General features: G+C 37.1%; 1 protein-coding gene across 8 annotated transcripts in view; it reads left to right on the top strand.

The window, feature by feature from the left end:
- LOC138740875 (kinesin light chain 2-like) overlaps positions 1–16,272 on the top strand; it is a 61,600-nt gene that overhangs the window by 9,031 nt on the left and 36,297 nt on the right. For all 8 annotated transcript variants that reach the window (XM_069894128.1, XM_069894122.1, XM_069894125.1 and 5 more), the window contains 2 exons: positions 13,153–13,225; positions 14,277–14,499. In XM_069894128.1, coding sequence (XP_069750229.1) covers positions 13,153–13,225; positions 14,277–14,499 — 296 coding nt within the window. The remainder of the gene's footprint in view (positions 1–13,152; positions 13,226–14,276; positions 14,500–16,272) is intronic.

The following is a 16,272-nucleotide window of genomic DNA, read 5'->3' as shown; positions in this document are numbered from 1 at the left end:
TAAGCTTTGTGTTTCATCAATCTGGTTGATTACATCCAGGAGGGGCGGTATTAATAAGTCTTTAAATGTTTTGTAGAATTCTATTGGAAATCCATCCTCTCCTGGTGTCTTATTATTTGGTAAATTTTTTTATTATCTCTTGTATTTCTACTATTCCAAATGGTTCTGTTAATTTATTTTGTTCCTCTATTTGTAGTTTTGGTAGTTCAATTTTAGTCAAAACTTCCTCTATTTTCCCTTCTTTCCCTTCGTTTTCAGTTCGGTATAATTGTTCATAGAATTCTCTAAAGTTTTCCTTAATTTCTTTTGGATTATATGTAATTTGTTTGTCTTTTTTCCTTGATGCCAATACCATTTTCTTAGCTTGTTCTGTCTTAAGCTGCCATGCTAGGATTTTGTGCGTTTTTTCCCCTAGTTCATAATATTTCTGTTTTCTTCATTATATTCTTCTCTACCTTATATGTTTGTAATGTTTCATATTTTATTTTTTTATCCGCCAATTCTCTTCTTTTAGTTGTATCTTCCTTTATTGCTAATTTTTTTTCTATATTTACTATTTCCCTTTCCAACTTCTGTTTCCTGATTATAGTCCTTCTTCATCTTGGTTACATAGCTTATTATTTGCCCTCTAATGAATGCTTTCATTGCGTCCCATAGTATAAACTTATCTTCCACTGATTCCGTATTTACTTCAAAATACATTTTTAATTGTTTTTCAATAAATTCTCTAAAATCCTGTCTTTTAAGTAGCATGGGGTTTAATCTCCATCTATACATTCTTGGAGGGATGTCCTCTAGCTTTACTGTCAATATTAAGGGTGAATGGTCTGATAGTATTCTCGCTTTATATTCTGTTTTTCTTACTCTATCCTGCAAACTAGCTGATAACAAAAATAGGTCTATTCTTGAGTATGTTTTATGTCTAGCCGAGTAGTATGAGTATTCCTTTTCTTTTGGGTTTTGTTTCCTCCATATATCCAAAAGTTTCATTTCTTGCATTGATTTAAATATAAATTTGGTTACTTTGTTCTTCCTGTTAATTTTTTTCCCCGTTTTATCCATATTTGGATCCAAATTCAGGTTGAAATCCCCTCCTATTAGTATGTTCCCTTGCGTATTAGCTACCTTCAAAAAGATATCTTGCATAAACTTTTGATCTTCTTCGTTAGGTGAATATACATTAAGTAGATTCCAAAACTCCGAATATATCTGACATTTTATCATAACCTATCTCCCTGCTGGATCTATTATTTCCTCTTCTATTTTAAATGGTACATTTTTACTAATTAATATAGCCACTCCTCTTGCTTTTGAATTATATGATGCTGCTGTTACATGTCCTACCCAATCTCTCTTTAATTTCTTGTGCTCCAATTCAGTTAAGTGTGTTTCTTGGACAAATGCTATATCAATTTTTTCCTTTTTCAGTAAATTTAGTAGTTTCTTCCTTTTAATTTGGTTATGTATTCCATTAATATTTAAAGTCATATAGTTCAGCGTAGCCATTTTATACTTTGTTTATCTTCTCCTTCCGTTTTTCCATCATTACCTTTCCTCCTTTTCCATTTCTGTTTTCTTATTTTCAACTCTTTATAAGACAACATTCCTACAACATCCAACATTTTCCTTATTCTTCTATTTATATCTTCTTTATCCCCAATCTCCCCTTCCCCTCCTGAGTTGTCCTTTATCCCTTGTCGGACAACCACATCTCCCCTCTCCATTTGGGTTTGCGAATTCACTCGCAAGCGTCAACTGATTTTGCAGTGACCGCTATTTCTCCCCACCCATCCCTCCCCAGAAAAGATTTCACTTTTCATATGAAACAAAGGTCACTCTTTTAATTCCCTCCTTATTTTCTCTATTCCATTTCCTTCCCTTATTCATTCTTGTCTATACTATCTATATTTTCCTCTAAGTACAGATACCTTCAAATATGCACATTTTATCTATTCACTCTTATACCTCTTTACCCACATACATATCATTCGTGATCATTTTTACTCTCATTACCCATCTTCATCCCTCAGTCTATTTTTGTAATTGTTCTGCAAATTTTCGTGCTTCTTCTGGGTCCGAGAATAGTCTGTTTTGTTGTCCTGGAATAAATATTTTCAATACCGCTGGATGCTTTAGTATAAATTTATACCCTTTCTTCCATAAAATCGCCTTTGCTGTATTGAACTCTTTTCTCTTCTTTAGGAGTTCAAAACTTATATCTGGATAAATGAAGATTTTTTGCCCTTTGTACTCCAGTGGCTTGTTGCCCTCTCTTACTTTTTCCATTGTCTTCTCCAGTACCTTTTCTCTTGTAGTATATCTTAGGAATTTTACTAGAATAGATCTTGGTTTTTGTTGTGGTTGTGGTTTAGAGGCCAATGCTCTATGTGCCCTTTCTATTTCCATTTCTTGCTGTAGTTCTGGACATCCTAGGGTCTTAGGGATCCAATCTTTTATAAACTCCCTCATATTCTTGCCTTCTTCATCTTCCTTAAGGCCCAGTATCTTTGTTATTTCTTCTGTTATAATTTCCATTATATCTATTTTTTGAGCTAACAGTTCTTGTGTCTCTATCGCTTTTTTATTAGATTCCTCCAATTTCTTTTTTAAGTCTTCTACCTCCATTTCTGCTGCTACTGCCCACTCTTCCATCTTGTCCATTTTCTTTCCCATTTCTGTTAAGGTCATATCTATTTTATTCATTTTCTCTTCTGTGTTGTTTATTCTTTTTCTTAAATCATTAAATTCCTGTGTTTGCCATTCTTTAAATGACTTTAAAGAATTTTAAAGTCATGATTAAAGTCACAAGATTAACTCCTCACATGCGTGAGGAGTCGCGCATGCGCGATGGGCATGACAAAAACAACACTTACGGGAGGGGGGACCAGCTGAGGAGTCAATCTCCACAGCTGAGAATGACAGTTACAACACAACAGGAAGAGAACATAGAAAACAACGAGAACAAGAAAGAGAGTAAAAAGAAAACAAGGAAACAACAGATGACCAACCCAGAGGAGGAAGAAGAAGAAGAAGAACATAGAGAAATGGAAGAAGGGAAAGGCAAGACAATGGATATTTTTTTATAAAGAATATATGGAATCAGTAAAAGAATGGCAATTACAAGAATTTAGTGAAATAAAAAGAATTAAAAGTGCAGAAGAAAAAATGATTAGATTAGAGATGGTCATGTCAGATATTGGAAAAAGAGTGGACAAGGTGGAAGAACGAGAAACAGCCGTAGAAATGGAAGTAGAGGACTTAAAAAAGAAATTAGAAGAATCTAATAAAAAATTTAAAGAGACACAAGAGCTGTTAGCTCAGAAGATAGATATAATGGAAAATTATAATAGAAGAAATAATATAAAGATAGTGGACCTTAAGGAAGATGAAGAAGGCAAGAATATGAGAGAATTTATAAAAGATTGGATCCCCAGGGTCCTAGGAAGACCAGAATTACAGGAAGAAATGGAAATAGAAAGGGCACATAGAACATTAGCCCCTAAACCACAGCCACAACAAAAACCAAGATCCATTTTAGTAAAATTCCTAAGATATACAACAAGAGAAAATATATTGGAGAAAGCAATGAAGGAAACAAGAGAAGACAAAAAGCCACTGGAATACAAAGGTCAAAAATTTTTTTTCTATCCAGACATAAGTTTTGAACTCCTGAAGAAGAGAAAGGAGTTTAATACAGCAAAAGCGATCCTATGGAAAAAAGGATATAAATTTATGCTAAAGTACCCAACGGTACTTAAAATAGTTATTCCAGGGCAGCAAAACAGACTATTCTCGGATCCGGAGGAAGCACGAAAATTTGCAGAACAACTAGAAAACAGACAGAGAGATGAAGACATGTAACGAGAGTTAAAATGACCACGAACTATGTGTATGTGTGTATATGGGTATATATATATATATATATATATATATATATATGTGTGTGTTCATGAGTGTATCCGTTTTTAAAGGAAACTATATAGAGTATAGATAAGCATTAATAAGGGAAAGAAAGGGAAGAGAGGAAGTAAGGAGGGAATTAAGAGAGTGACCTTTGTTATATATGAAAATTAAAATCTTTTCTGGGGGGGCTGGGTGGGGAGGAGTTACAGTCACTGCAAAATCAGTTGATGCTTGCGAGTGAATTCGCAAATCCAAATGGAGAGGGGAGATGTGGTTGCCTGACAAGGGATAAAGGGCAACTCAGGAAGGGGAGGGGATAGTGGGGTTAAAAAAATTTTAGATAGGAGAATAAGGGAAATGTTTGATGTCTTAGAAATGTTGTCTTATAAAGTGTTCAAAACAAGAAAGCAGAAATGGATAAGAAGGAAAGGTGATGATGAGGAAACGGAAAGGAAAGATAAACAAAGTCTGAAATGGCTACGTTGAACTATTTGACTTTAAATATTAATGGAATACATAACCAAATCAAAAGGAAGAAACTGCTAAATTTACTGAAAAAAGAAAAAATTGATATAGCATTCGTGCAAGAAACACACTTAACTGAAATAGAGCACAAGAAATTAAAGAGAGATTGGGTAGGACATGTAACAGCAGCGTCATATAATTCAAAAGCTAGAGGAGTAGCTATATTAATCAGTAAAAATGTACCAATTAAAATAGAAGAGGAAATAATAGATCCAGCAGGGAGATATGTAATGATAAAATGTCAGATATATTCGGAGTTTTGGAATTTACTCAATGTATATTTACCTAACGAAGAAGATCAAAAATTTATGCAAGATATTTTTTTGAAGATAGCAAGGGAACATACTAATAGGAGGGGATTTCAACCTTAATTTGGATTCAAACATGGATAAAACTGGGGAAAAAATTAACAGAAAAAAACAAAGTAACCAAATTTATAATTAAATCGATGCAAGAAATGCAACTTTAGGATATATGGAGGAGACAACACCCAAAGGAAAAGGAATATTCATATTATTCGGGTAGACATAAAACATACTCAAGAATAGACCTATTCCTGTTATCAGCTCGTATACAAGACAGAGTAAGAAAAACAAAATATAAAGCTAGAATATTATCAGACCACTCACCGCTGATGTTGACAATAGAGTTAGAGGACATCCCTCCAAGAATGTATAGATGGAGATTAAACTCCATGCTACTTAAAAGGCAGGATTTTAGAGAATTAATTGAACGACAAATTAAAATGTACTTTGAAATAAATACGGAATCAGTGAAAGATAAGTTTATACTATGGGACGCAATGAAAGCGTTCATCAGAGGGCAAATAATAAGTTATGTAACCAAGATGAAGAATCAGGAAACAGAGCAGTTGGAAAGGGAAATAGCAAATATAGAAAAAGAATTAGCAGTGAAGGAAGACACAACTAAAAGAAGAGAATTGGCAGATAAAAAAATAAAATATGAAACACTACAAACATATAAGGTGGAGAGGAACATAATGAAGACAAAACAGGAATATTATGAACTAGGAGAAAAAATGCACAAATATAGACCAATATCTTTACTTAACATAGATTATAAAATAATAGCTAAACTATTAGCAAACAGATTAGCCGACTATGTACCAAAAATAGTAAATCTAGACCAAACTGGATTTATTAAAAAAAGACGAACAACAGACAATATTTGTAAATGTATTAACTTAATTCATGCAGTAGAAGGAAATAAAGCTCCAACATTAGCAGTTGCTTTAGACGCAGAGAAGGCCTTTGACAGAGTAGAATGGAATTATTTATTCAAAGTACTACAAAAATTCAGTTTACCAGAGAAATATATTAATTGGATTAAAGCATTATATAAGGGGCCATTTGCGAAAGTGACAGTAAATGGATATATATCAAAGCGTTTAACTTAAGCAGATCAACAAAGCAGGGATGCCCACTATCGCCCTTATTGTTCGCGTTAGCTATAGAACCACTAGCAGAATTGATAAGAACAGAAAATAAAATAAAAGGGATAAAAATAAAAGACAAGGAATATAAAATCAGTTTATTTGCAGATGACGTTATAGTATACTTAACAGAGCCAGAAATATCAATAAAAGAATTACATAAGAAATTGAAGGAATATGGAGAAGTGTCGGGATACAAGATTAACGCAAATAAAAGTGAAGCAATGCCAATGAATAATGCGGATTTCTCAAAATTTAAGAAAGAATCACCATTCAGATGGCAAATGCAAGCAATACGATACCTAGGTATACAAATAAATAAAAACCTTGGCCATCTGTATAAACTCAATTATTATCCACTAATGAAAAAATTACAGGACGACTTAGAGCATTGGAAAGACTTACCACTAACACTAATGGGAAGGATAAACTGTATTAAAATGAACATTTTCCCAAGGATACAATACCTATTTCAGGCATTGCCAATACACTTGACGGAGAAATTCTTCAAGGAGTTAAAGAAAATAATAAGGAAATTTTTATGGAAAGGGGGGAAAACCGAGGATAGCACTAGATAAATTAACAGAATGGTATAAACAAGGAGGCTTACAACTGCCAAACTTTAAAAATTATTATAGAGCCGCACAATTAAGATACCTATCAGATTTTTATCAAACAAGGGAAAAGCCAGATTGGACTAGATTAGAACTAGATAAAATAGGGGAGAAGATACCTGAACATATATTATATAAATGGGAAGAAAAATTGGTACAACGTAGGAATTCTCCAGTATTACATCATCTGCTCAATATTTGGAAGAAGATTCATGTAGAAAGGAATAAAACAAATTACCAATTACCAAAACTAATACTGACGCAAAATCAGCTAATCCCTTTTACAATAGATAACCTTTCCTTTAGAGAATGGGAGAAAAAGGGGATCAAAAGAATAGAAAATTGCTTTTCAGGAAATAAATTATTATCCTTTGAACAAATGAAGGATAAATATAATATAACTCACGATACAGTGTTGGCATACTACCAACTGAAATCCTAGTTGAAGGACAAATTGGGAAGCAGTCTGAGGTTACCAGAGGGAAGTAATTTTGAATATGTGATTACAGACACAATGATAATCAAAAAATTTATAACAAATATGTATATTAAACTGCAAGGAAAGGAGAATGAGGAAACAAATGGTAAAACTAAACAAAAATGGGAACAAGATTTAAACATAAAGATAAAGAAGGAAACATGGGAGAAGCTATTCTCTGGAACTATGAGAAATACAATAAACACGAGGTTACGTATAATACAATATAACTGGATACACAGGCTATACATTACACCTCAAAAGTTAAATAAATGGGACGCAACAGTATCTGACAGATGTTTTCGCTGTAAAAAGGAAATGGGAACAACAATTCATGCAATCTGGACATGTGAGAAAGTGAAAAAATTTTGGGAAGATCTAAACCAGACATTAAATAAAATCACAAAAAGCAATATACCAAAAAACCCAGAGATCTACCTCCTAAGTAACATAAAAAACAAAGAATTTGGACTTGATTTGGATGGTGCACAAAAAAGATTTGTTAGGATAGCCCTAGCTGTAGCAAAAAAATGTATTATGTCAGCCTGGAAATTAGAAAATAACTTGAGAATACAACAATGGTATATAGAAATGAATAAATGTATTCCATTAGAAAAAAAAACATAATTTAAGAAATAATATTAAAATATTTGAACAAATATGGGAGCCATACATGAAACACAATAGAGAAAACCTACCGGGGACATCTACCACCTAAAATGACAGAAGGAGAAGGAAATGAAAAGAATTGACTCAGTGGAATTTCTTGTTTATTTTTATTGAGTGACAACATTGTTTGACTGGTTTAATGTATCTTAGATTCTGTACTTTAAATGGATGGGGGGGGGGAGGTAGGGAGGGTGAGATGGGAGGTGGGGGTGAAAACGACACTGTATATATTTGAAAAGAAAAATGTGTGCATCTTGATCAAAGTGGTTTATAGTGTGGAAAATAAAAAAATTAAAAAAAAGTGTTCTAAAAGATCAGATATACAGTTATTTTGACAGCCAGGGACTGATTAGGGATAGTCAACATGGCTTTGTGCAAAGTAGGTCATGTTTAACCAATCTTATAAACTTGACAAAGGAAATCTGTGAATGTTGACTTCATGGACTTTGGTAATGCCTTTGAAGAGATCCAACATGGGACGTTACTTAGGAAGGTTCAGACATGAAGTCATGATGAAGTGGATTCGACAATGGGTAGACAGGAGAAGCCAGAGAGTACTGGTGGATGATGCATCTCAGACTGTAGGCCGGTGAATAGTGGTGCCTCAGGGATCGGTGCTGAGACCATTGTTGTTTTTCATTTATATCAATGATCTAGATGATCGTGTAGGAAATTAGATCAGCAAGTTTGCAGATGACACTAAGATTGGAGGCGTTGTGGACAGTGAGGAAGGTTTTCAAAGCTTGCAGAGGGATCTGGACCAGTTGGACAAATGGCTGATGGAGTTTAATGCAGACAAGTGTGAAGTGTTGCATTTTAGAGGACAAACCAAGAATGGAAGTACACAGTGAATGGTTGGGCACTGAGGAGTGCAGTAGAACAGAGGGATCTGGGAATACAGAAAGAAAATTCCCTGAAAGTGGTGTCACAGATGGACAGAGTCGTAAAGAGAGCTTTTGGCACATTGGCCTTCATAAATCAAAGAATTGAGTACAGGAGTTGGGATGTTATGATAAAGTTGTATAAGACATTGGTGAGGCCAAATTTGGAGAATTGTGTTTAGTTTTGAACACCAAACTACAGGAAAGATATCAATAAGATAGAAAGAGGGCAGAGAAGATTTACTAGGATGTTGCCTGGACTTCAGGAACTGAGTTATTGGGAAAGGTTAAACAGGTTAGGATTTTATTCCCTGGAGTGTAGAAAAATGAGGGGAGATTTGATTGAGGTATTTAAAGTTATGAGGGGACAGACAGAGTAAATGTCGGTCGCTTTTCCCACCTGAGGGTGGATGAGATACAAACCAGAGAACATGGGTTAAGGGTGAAAGGGGAAAAGTTTTAGTGGAAGTTCTTCACACAGAAAGTGGTGGGAGTGTGGAATGAGCTGCCAGGTGAAGTGGTGAATGTGGGCTCAATTTTAACAGTTAATAAGAATTTGGACAGGTAATGAGATGGCAGGGGTATGGACTGGGTGCAGGTCAGTGGGATTAGGCAAAAAAAAAGTTTGGGCTAGATTAGAAGTGCCAAAGGCACCTGTTTCTGCGCTATAGTGTTCTATGGTTCTAGAATGAGACCAGGAATTAAAGGGTTAACATGAGAAACAATTGTCAGAACTTGGACTGTACTCGTTGGAGTGCAGATGGTCGAGGGGATGCCTCCTAGAGGCATTTTGACTGCTGAAAGGCCTGGACAGAGTCGATTTGATGAGGATGTTTCCCACGGTCGGGGAGGCTAGGACAAGAGGGCACAACTTCAAGGTAAAAGAGCGTGAATTTAAAACAGAGACATGAAGAAATGTCTTTAGTCAGAGGGTCGTGAATCTGTGGAACGTGTGGCAACAGGCAGCTGTGGAAGTGAGGTCTTTGGGGGTACTTAAGGCAGAGATTGACAGTATTTCATTAGTCAGGACATCGAGGGTTATGGGAAGAAGGCAGGGAGTGGGGCTGGGTGGGTGGATGGATCAACTCATGATTAGAATGGGAGGGCAGACTCGATGGGCCAATGGGCCTCCTTCTAGATCTTGTGGTCTTGTGAACTATCAAGGTAGTTTATATCAGTCCACCTTATACCAGTAAAATGTTTTCCTTGCTCCATTCAATCTGATCTCTGTGAACCCACAATCTGTTTTATGCTTTATTTGCTGTACTTGTGGATAGATTCGCTGGATAGTGAGCAAAATGAAGCTTTTCACTACACCTTGATAAACACCATGATGCACATAAAATTGAACTAGAATGTTTTGAACTTATTTTTTGGCTGATTCATGTTGTGCCCAACCCCAGGAATGTGAAGGAGGCTTCACCCTGTGTCTGACCCTGGGTGTGTGTGACAGGAAGGTGCAGAGGGAGCTTCACTCTGTGTCTGACCCCAAGAGTGTGTGATGCGACAGTGTGGAGGGAACTTAATTAAAGGGCAGCATGGTTGGCAAACCGGTTAGCGGTATGCCTTTACCGCGCCACCAGTCGGGACCAGGATCAAATCCGACGCAGTCGGGGGGGGGGGGGGGGGGGGCGTGGCAAGATGGCGTAGGGAACAGACGTGCCTTCCAGACCTCTCCTGACTCTGATTTATTGTTTTGTCTTTAAGTGCCCGTTAAAGTTCTTTTGAAAGTTTATAAATAATAAGAGGTGTTGGATTAGTGCCTAATGGTTTATATGCAAAAAAAAAAGGTAAAAGAAAATATCAACAGACTGTTAAAAAACTACATTTTCCGAAATTGTCTGAGCCTACTTGTTTACAAGAAGCCAGGTCTCAACGTAGAATGGATCCAGAGGAGGATGTGCAGAGTTCGGCATTGAAGCTTTGTTTTAAGCCAGTGAGGCTCTCTGAAGGTCGCACTCAACAGCTTTCAGAACAAGGGGCTTGACGGGTGCCAGTGTTTCGCACGGTTGCCACTGCAGGTGTTGCTGCTGAGGTCTTGACAGTTGAATCAGCTGGGGCGCCACCAGCTGGAGAGTTAAAGAGTTGTCATTCAACTGCTACAGTGGTGGCGCTACAAAATGCATCTTCAATTACAACGGTTTTTCCAGACATCGATTCAGTGAAGATGATTAAAGAGATTTGGCTTAAAGATAACCCTGATCTTCAGTCTCCTGGCATTGCTGGGGGGACTTTGAGAGGGATTTTTATACGAAGTCAAACTGCTAGAAAAGATACTAAATTAAGGGAAGGGACAGAAGATCCCGTGGTCTCTAAGGAACAGCAAGACCCCATTATGCCTGAATCTACTTCTGTTGAAATGTTTGTTAAGGATCTTGAAGATAAGATATATTCTGTATCGAGTCACTTTGCTAATTTTGTGAACCTGTTTATTTCCAAGATTAATGCGATGGCGGAAGTCATTAATGGAACTTTTAAGCTTGAAACCATTGAAAGATTTGAAATGTGTGATCAAGGTTTAGTCGATGCACAGGATCAACTGCAAGATGAAAATAGAATAATTGAAACATTGCAGATCCAAAATAAAAATTTAGCAAAAAAGGTTGATTATTTGGAGAATCAATCTAGATGGAACAACGTGAAAATTGTTGGTTTGCCAGAAGGCATAGAAGGACCAGATCCAAGAAAATTTTTTACTGAATGGATTCCACGAGTGTTAGGACAGGATAAATTCCCTGAATACTGGAATGTGCTTATAGAGTTTTAAGAAGAAAATCTTTTTCAGGACAGAATCCAAGATCTGTTTTGATCCGTTGTTTAAACTATTGTGACAGAGAGACAATTTTACGTACGGCTATTAGAAATGCCCAGCAAAATAGATCTCCTTTGATGGTTCAGAATAATCCTGTTTTCTTCTATCAAGATTTGAGTCAAGAAATTATGTTTCAACGACGCGAATTTAATTCTGTGAAAGAACGGTTGTGGAAAAAAAGACATAAGGGAACATTCAGGTATTCTGCAGTACTGAAGATTTTTTAGGATGGAAATTAGCTAAAGTTCTTTGACAATCCTAAAGAGGTTATGGACTTTGCTCAGTCTCTACCAATCATGCAGTTTCAGGAACGATGTAGTCCTTCAAGGTCTCCAAAGAGAGTAGAGATGTAAGGTGGGATCCAGTTTTTTAAAAGAAATGGAAGCAATGGTGACCGAAGTGGTAACGTTGATTTAAAAAAAAAAAAATCTTTTATCTTTTTTTTGAGAAGAGTTTAAATAGTTTAAATAATGATGATAGTTTAATGAAATGGGAGTTGGGAGAGGGAACTGGGTGGGCACTAGTTTCCAGAAGTCATCAGCTACCTGTGAGTTATCTCACACCCAATATTTTGGGGGAGTTACCGCTTTGGGTGGTTTAAACAGGAGGAGGTAGTTGTGACCTCCGACCTGTTTTTTTTTCTTTTTAATTTTTGGGTTAACAAGTGAAGGTTTTTTAAATAAATAATTTTTTTTTAACTCTTTTTGTTTTCTGATTGTAATTGAGGGAATTAGGAGGTTTTTTTTCTCTCCTTTTTTCTTTTTTTTTGGGGGGGGTTTCTCTTTTTTCTTTCTTTTTTAAGAGGATGATGTCACAGAAGATAATAAGTCAAAAATTGAGGATGTTGAATTAGATGAAGAGGAAGATGAGGGGAAAGGTGATAAGAAGAAAAAGAAGAAAATTAAGTACAAATACATTGAGGGAGAAGAGTTTAATAAAATTAAGTTAATTTCGATAGAGAATTTTGAAGATGTTATAAATGAAGAATATGGAGAATTTTATAAGAGTTTGAACTTTTTTCTTTTTTTATATAAGGGGAGGGGAAGGGAATAAAAAGTTTATCTGATTGTTTTTCTAAGGGATGTTTTTGTTCTCTCGATGAATTATAAAGGAAACTTGGTATTAATGGAAATTCTATATTTATGTATTATTAATTATGATTTTTTTGAATAACAGATATGTGGTTGATATATGATTTTAATATTTGAACTTAGTTTTAAAGTGGATTTCATTTGTTAAATACATGTATTTTGTTTGATTTAAATATATGTTTAAGGGTATTATTTTAGTATTGATATATTTTTTGTTGTTAGTAATTTTTATTTTGTTGCTAAGTTTTATCCTTTTTTTGTAAGTGGGGTTTTTTCTATTTTATTTACAATATTGTTAATTAATTCTTCACTCTTTATTTTGGGGGGGAGGATTGGACTAATTTTAAATTAGATGATTAATGTTGTGTTATAATTATTGGGGGGGTTAATTTGTGTAGTTTAATGATGTAGTATTCTAATTTTTATTATCTTATTTTTTATTATTTCTTTAAATGTAATTTTTATTTCATTCATGTCATAAAATTTTAAATAAAGTTTTTTTTAAAAAAATTCCGACGCAGTCTGTCAGGTGTTTGTATGTTCTCCCCGTGTCTGCGTGGGTTTCCTACCACTCTTCAAAAAAGCGTATGGGGGTATAGGTTAATGGGGTGTACATTGGGTGGCATGGACTTGTTGGGCCGAATTGGCCTAATACCATGCTGGAGGTGTAAATTTAAAAAAAAACGATAAATTGAATTTTAAATTGGTTCTCTTTTCTATCCACAGGAGGAGAAGAACGGGGATTCTGGGAAGGAAACTCTCGACGACCTGTTCCCCAATGAGGAAGAACAGTCACAAGGTGCGGGTCTTGACCAGCTCAGTGCAGGCGATTGGGGTGAAGCAGCTGTGGTGCTGGAGTCAACTGGAGGGGTGATTGGGTCCAGCTGAGAGAAATTCTATCGGTTGGAAGCAGGGATTCTGTACTGGGCACACATGGGTTTGGGGGGTGGGGGGTGGGAGTGGGGGGTTATAGAGATAAATGGGGCCAGGGTGTATGGTGCGGTGTGATCTGAGAGCTCCATGACAAGAGAGGAAGTGGGGGGGGAGGGTGAGACTTGGTCAGGGGATGCAGGATTTGTGCATGTAGGATGGGAGATCAATCTTACGATGGCATGGTTAGCACAATGCCTTTACAGCGACCAGGTTCAAATCCCGCACTGTCTGTAAGGAGCTTGTATGTTCTCCCCGAGTTTGTGTGGGTTTCCTCCGTGGGCTCCAGTTTCCTCCCACTGTTCAAAACACAACAGTGTTATGGGTCAATTGGGTGTAAATTGAGTGACACAGGCTTGTGGGCCAGAAGGGCTTGTGGGCCAGAAGGGCTTGTGGGCCAGAAGGGCTTGTGGGCCAGAAGGGCTTGTGGGCCAGAAGGGCTTGTGGGCCAGAAGGGCTTGTGGGCCAGAAGGGCTTGTGGGCCAGAAGGGCTTGTGGGCCAGAAGGGCTTGTGGGCCAGAAGGGCTTGTGGGCCAGAAGGGCTTGTGGGCCAGAAGGGCTTGTGGGCCAGAAGGGCTTGTGGGCCAGAAGGGCTTGTGGGCCAGAAGGGCTTGTGGGCCAGAAGGGCTTGTGGGCCAGAAGGGCTTGTGGGCCAGAAGGGCTTGTGGGCCAGAAGGGCTTGTGGGCCAGAAGGGCTTGTGGGCCAGAAGGGCTTGTGGGCCAGAAGGGCTTGTGGGCCAGAAGGGCTTGTGGGCCAGAAGGGCCTGTTACCATGCTGTATGTCTAAATTTTTTTTTAATTAAAAGATCTTGCTCTTCCCCCCCCCCCTTCCTCCTCTCGCTCTGACCCCATTTTCCCCTGTTCCCCTTGCCAACCTCTCTCTCTCTGGCCCCACTCCCCCTCTCCCCTTGCCCTCCCAGGACATCAGCCTCACACAATGGGGGACGCAGCCCAGCACGGTGGCTATGAGATCCCTGCCCGGCTGCGGACACTGCACAACCTGGTGATCCAGTACGCATCGCAGGGGCGCTACGAGGTGGCCGTGCCACTGTGCAAACAGGCGCTGGAGGACCTGGAGAAAACGTCTGGGCACGACCACCCTGACGTGGCCACCATGCTCAACATCCTGGCCCTGGTGTACAGGTAGGCCACATCGCCACTCCCTCCCAACGAGACCTGAGATCGATCCCCAGCTCTGTCGCTGTCTTCGTGGAGTTGGCACATCCTTGCAGAGGAGTTTTTTTTTAATTTTTTATTTTTCACACTATAAACCATATTGACCAAGATACATACATTTTTCTTCTTAAATATATACAGTGTCATTTTCTTCCCCCTTTTTCCCCCCTCCCTTCCTTCCCTCCCTCACCCCCTTCCCCATTTATTTGAAGTTCAATCTATCAGATACATTAAACCCGTTAAACAATGTTGTCACTTAATAAAAATAAACAAGAAATTTTACTGGGTCAGTTCTTTTCGTCATCTTCTCCTTCTGTCATTTTAGGTGGTGGAAGTCCATGGTAGGATTTCTCTATTGTGTTTCATGTATGGCTCCCATATTTGTTTGAATATTGTAATGTTATTTCTTAAATTATATGTTATTTTTTCTAATAGAATTTCATTTCTATATACCATTGTGGTATTCTCAAGTTGTCTTCTAATTTCCAGGTTGACATAATACATTTTTTTGCTACAGCTAGGGCTATCCTAACAAATCTTTTTAGTGCTCCATCCAAATCGAGTCCAAATTCTTTGTTTCTTATATTACTTAGGAGGAAGATCTCTGGGTTTTTTGGTATATTGCTTTTTGTGATTTTATTTAATATCTGGTTTAGATCTTCCCAAAATTTTTTCACTTTCTCACGTGTCCAAATTGCATGAATTGTTCTTTCCATTTCCTTTTTACAGCGAAAACATCTGTCTGATACTGTTGGGTCCCATTTATTTAACTTTTGAGGTGTGATGTACAGCCTGTGTATCCAGTTATATAGTATCACGCGTAACCTCGTGTTTATTGTATTTCTCATAGTTCCGGAGCATAGCTTCTCCCATGTTTCATTCTTTATCTTTATGTTTAGATCTTGTTCCGAATTTTGTTTAGGTTTACCGTTTGTTTCCTCGTTCTCCTTTTCTTGCAGTTTGATGTACATGTTTATTACAAATTTTTTAATTATCATTGTGTCTGTAATCACATATTCAAAATTGCTTCCTTCTGGTAACCTCAGACTGTTTCCCAATTTGTCCTTGAAGTAGGTTTTCAGTTGGTAGTATGCCAACACTGTATCGTGAGTTATATTATATTTATCCTTCATTTGTTCAAAGGATAATAATTTATTTCCTGAAAAACAATTTTCTATTCTTTTGATCCCTTTTCTCTCCCATTCTCTGAAGGAAAGGTTATCTATTGTGAAAGGGATTAGCTGATTTTGCGTCAATATTAGTTTTGGTAGTTGGTAATTTGTTTTATTCCTTTCTACATGAATCTTTTTACAAATGTTGAGCAGATGATGCAATACCGGTGAATTCCTACGTTGCACCAATTTTTCATCCCATTTATATAGTATATGTTCAGGTATCTTCTCCCCTATTTTATCTTGTTCTAATCTGGTCCAATCTGGTTTTTGCCTTGTTTGATAAAAATCTGATAGGTATCTTAATTGTGCGGCTCTATAATAATTCTTAAAATTTGGTAGTTGTAAGCCTCCTTGTTTGTACCATTCTGTTAATTTATCTAGTGCTATCTTCGGTTTCCCCCTTTCCATAAGAATTTCCTTATTATTTTCTTTAACTCCTTGAAGAATTTCTCTGTTAGGTGTATTGGTAATGACTGAAATAAGTATTGTGTCCTTGGGAAAATATTCATTTTAATACAGTTTATCCTTCCTATCAGTGTTGGTGGTAATTCTTTCCAATGCTCTA

This window comes from Narcine bancroftii, chromosome 8 (genome assembly GCF_036971445.1).
Source record: "Narcine bancroftii isolate sNarBan1 chromosome 8, sNarBan1.hap1, whole genome shotgun sequence".
NCBI classification, from domain to species: domain Eukaryota; kingdom Metazoa; phylum Chordata; class Chondrichthyes; order Torpediniformes; family Narcinidae; genus Narcine; species Narcine bancroftii.
Note: the sequence above shows the minus strand (reverse complement) of the source record. Positions and strands in the feature narration are given on the sequence as shown.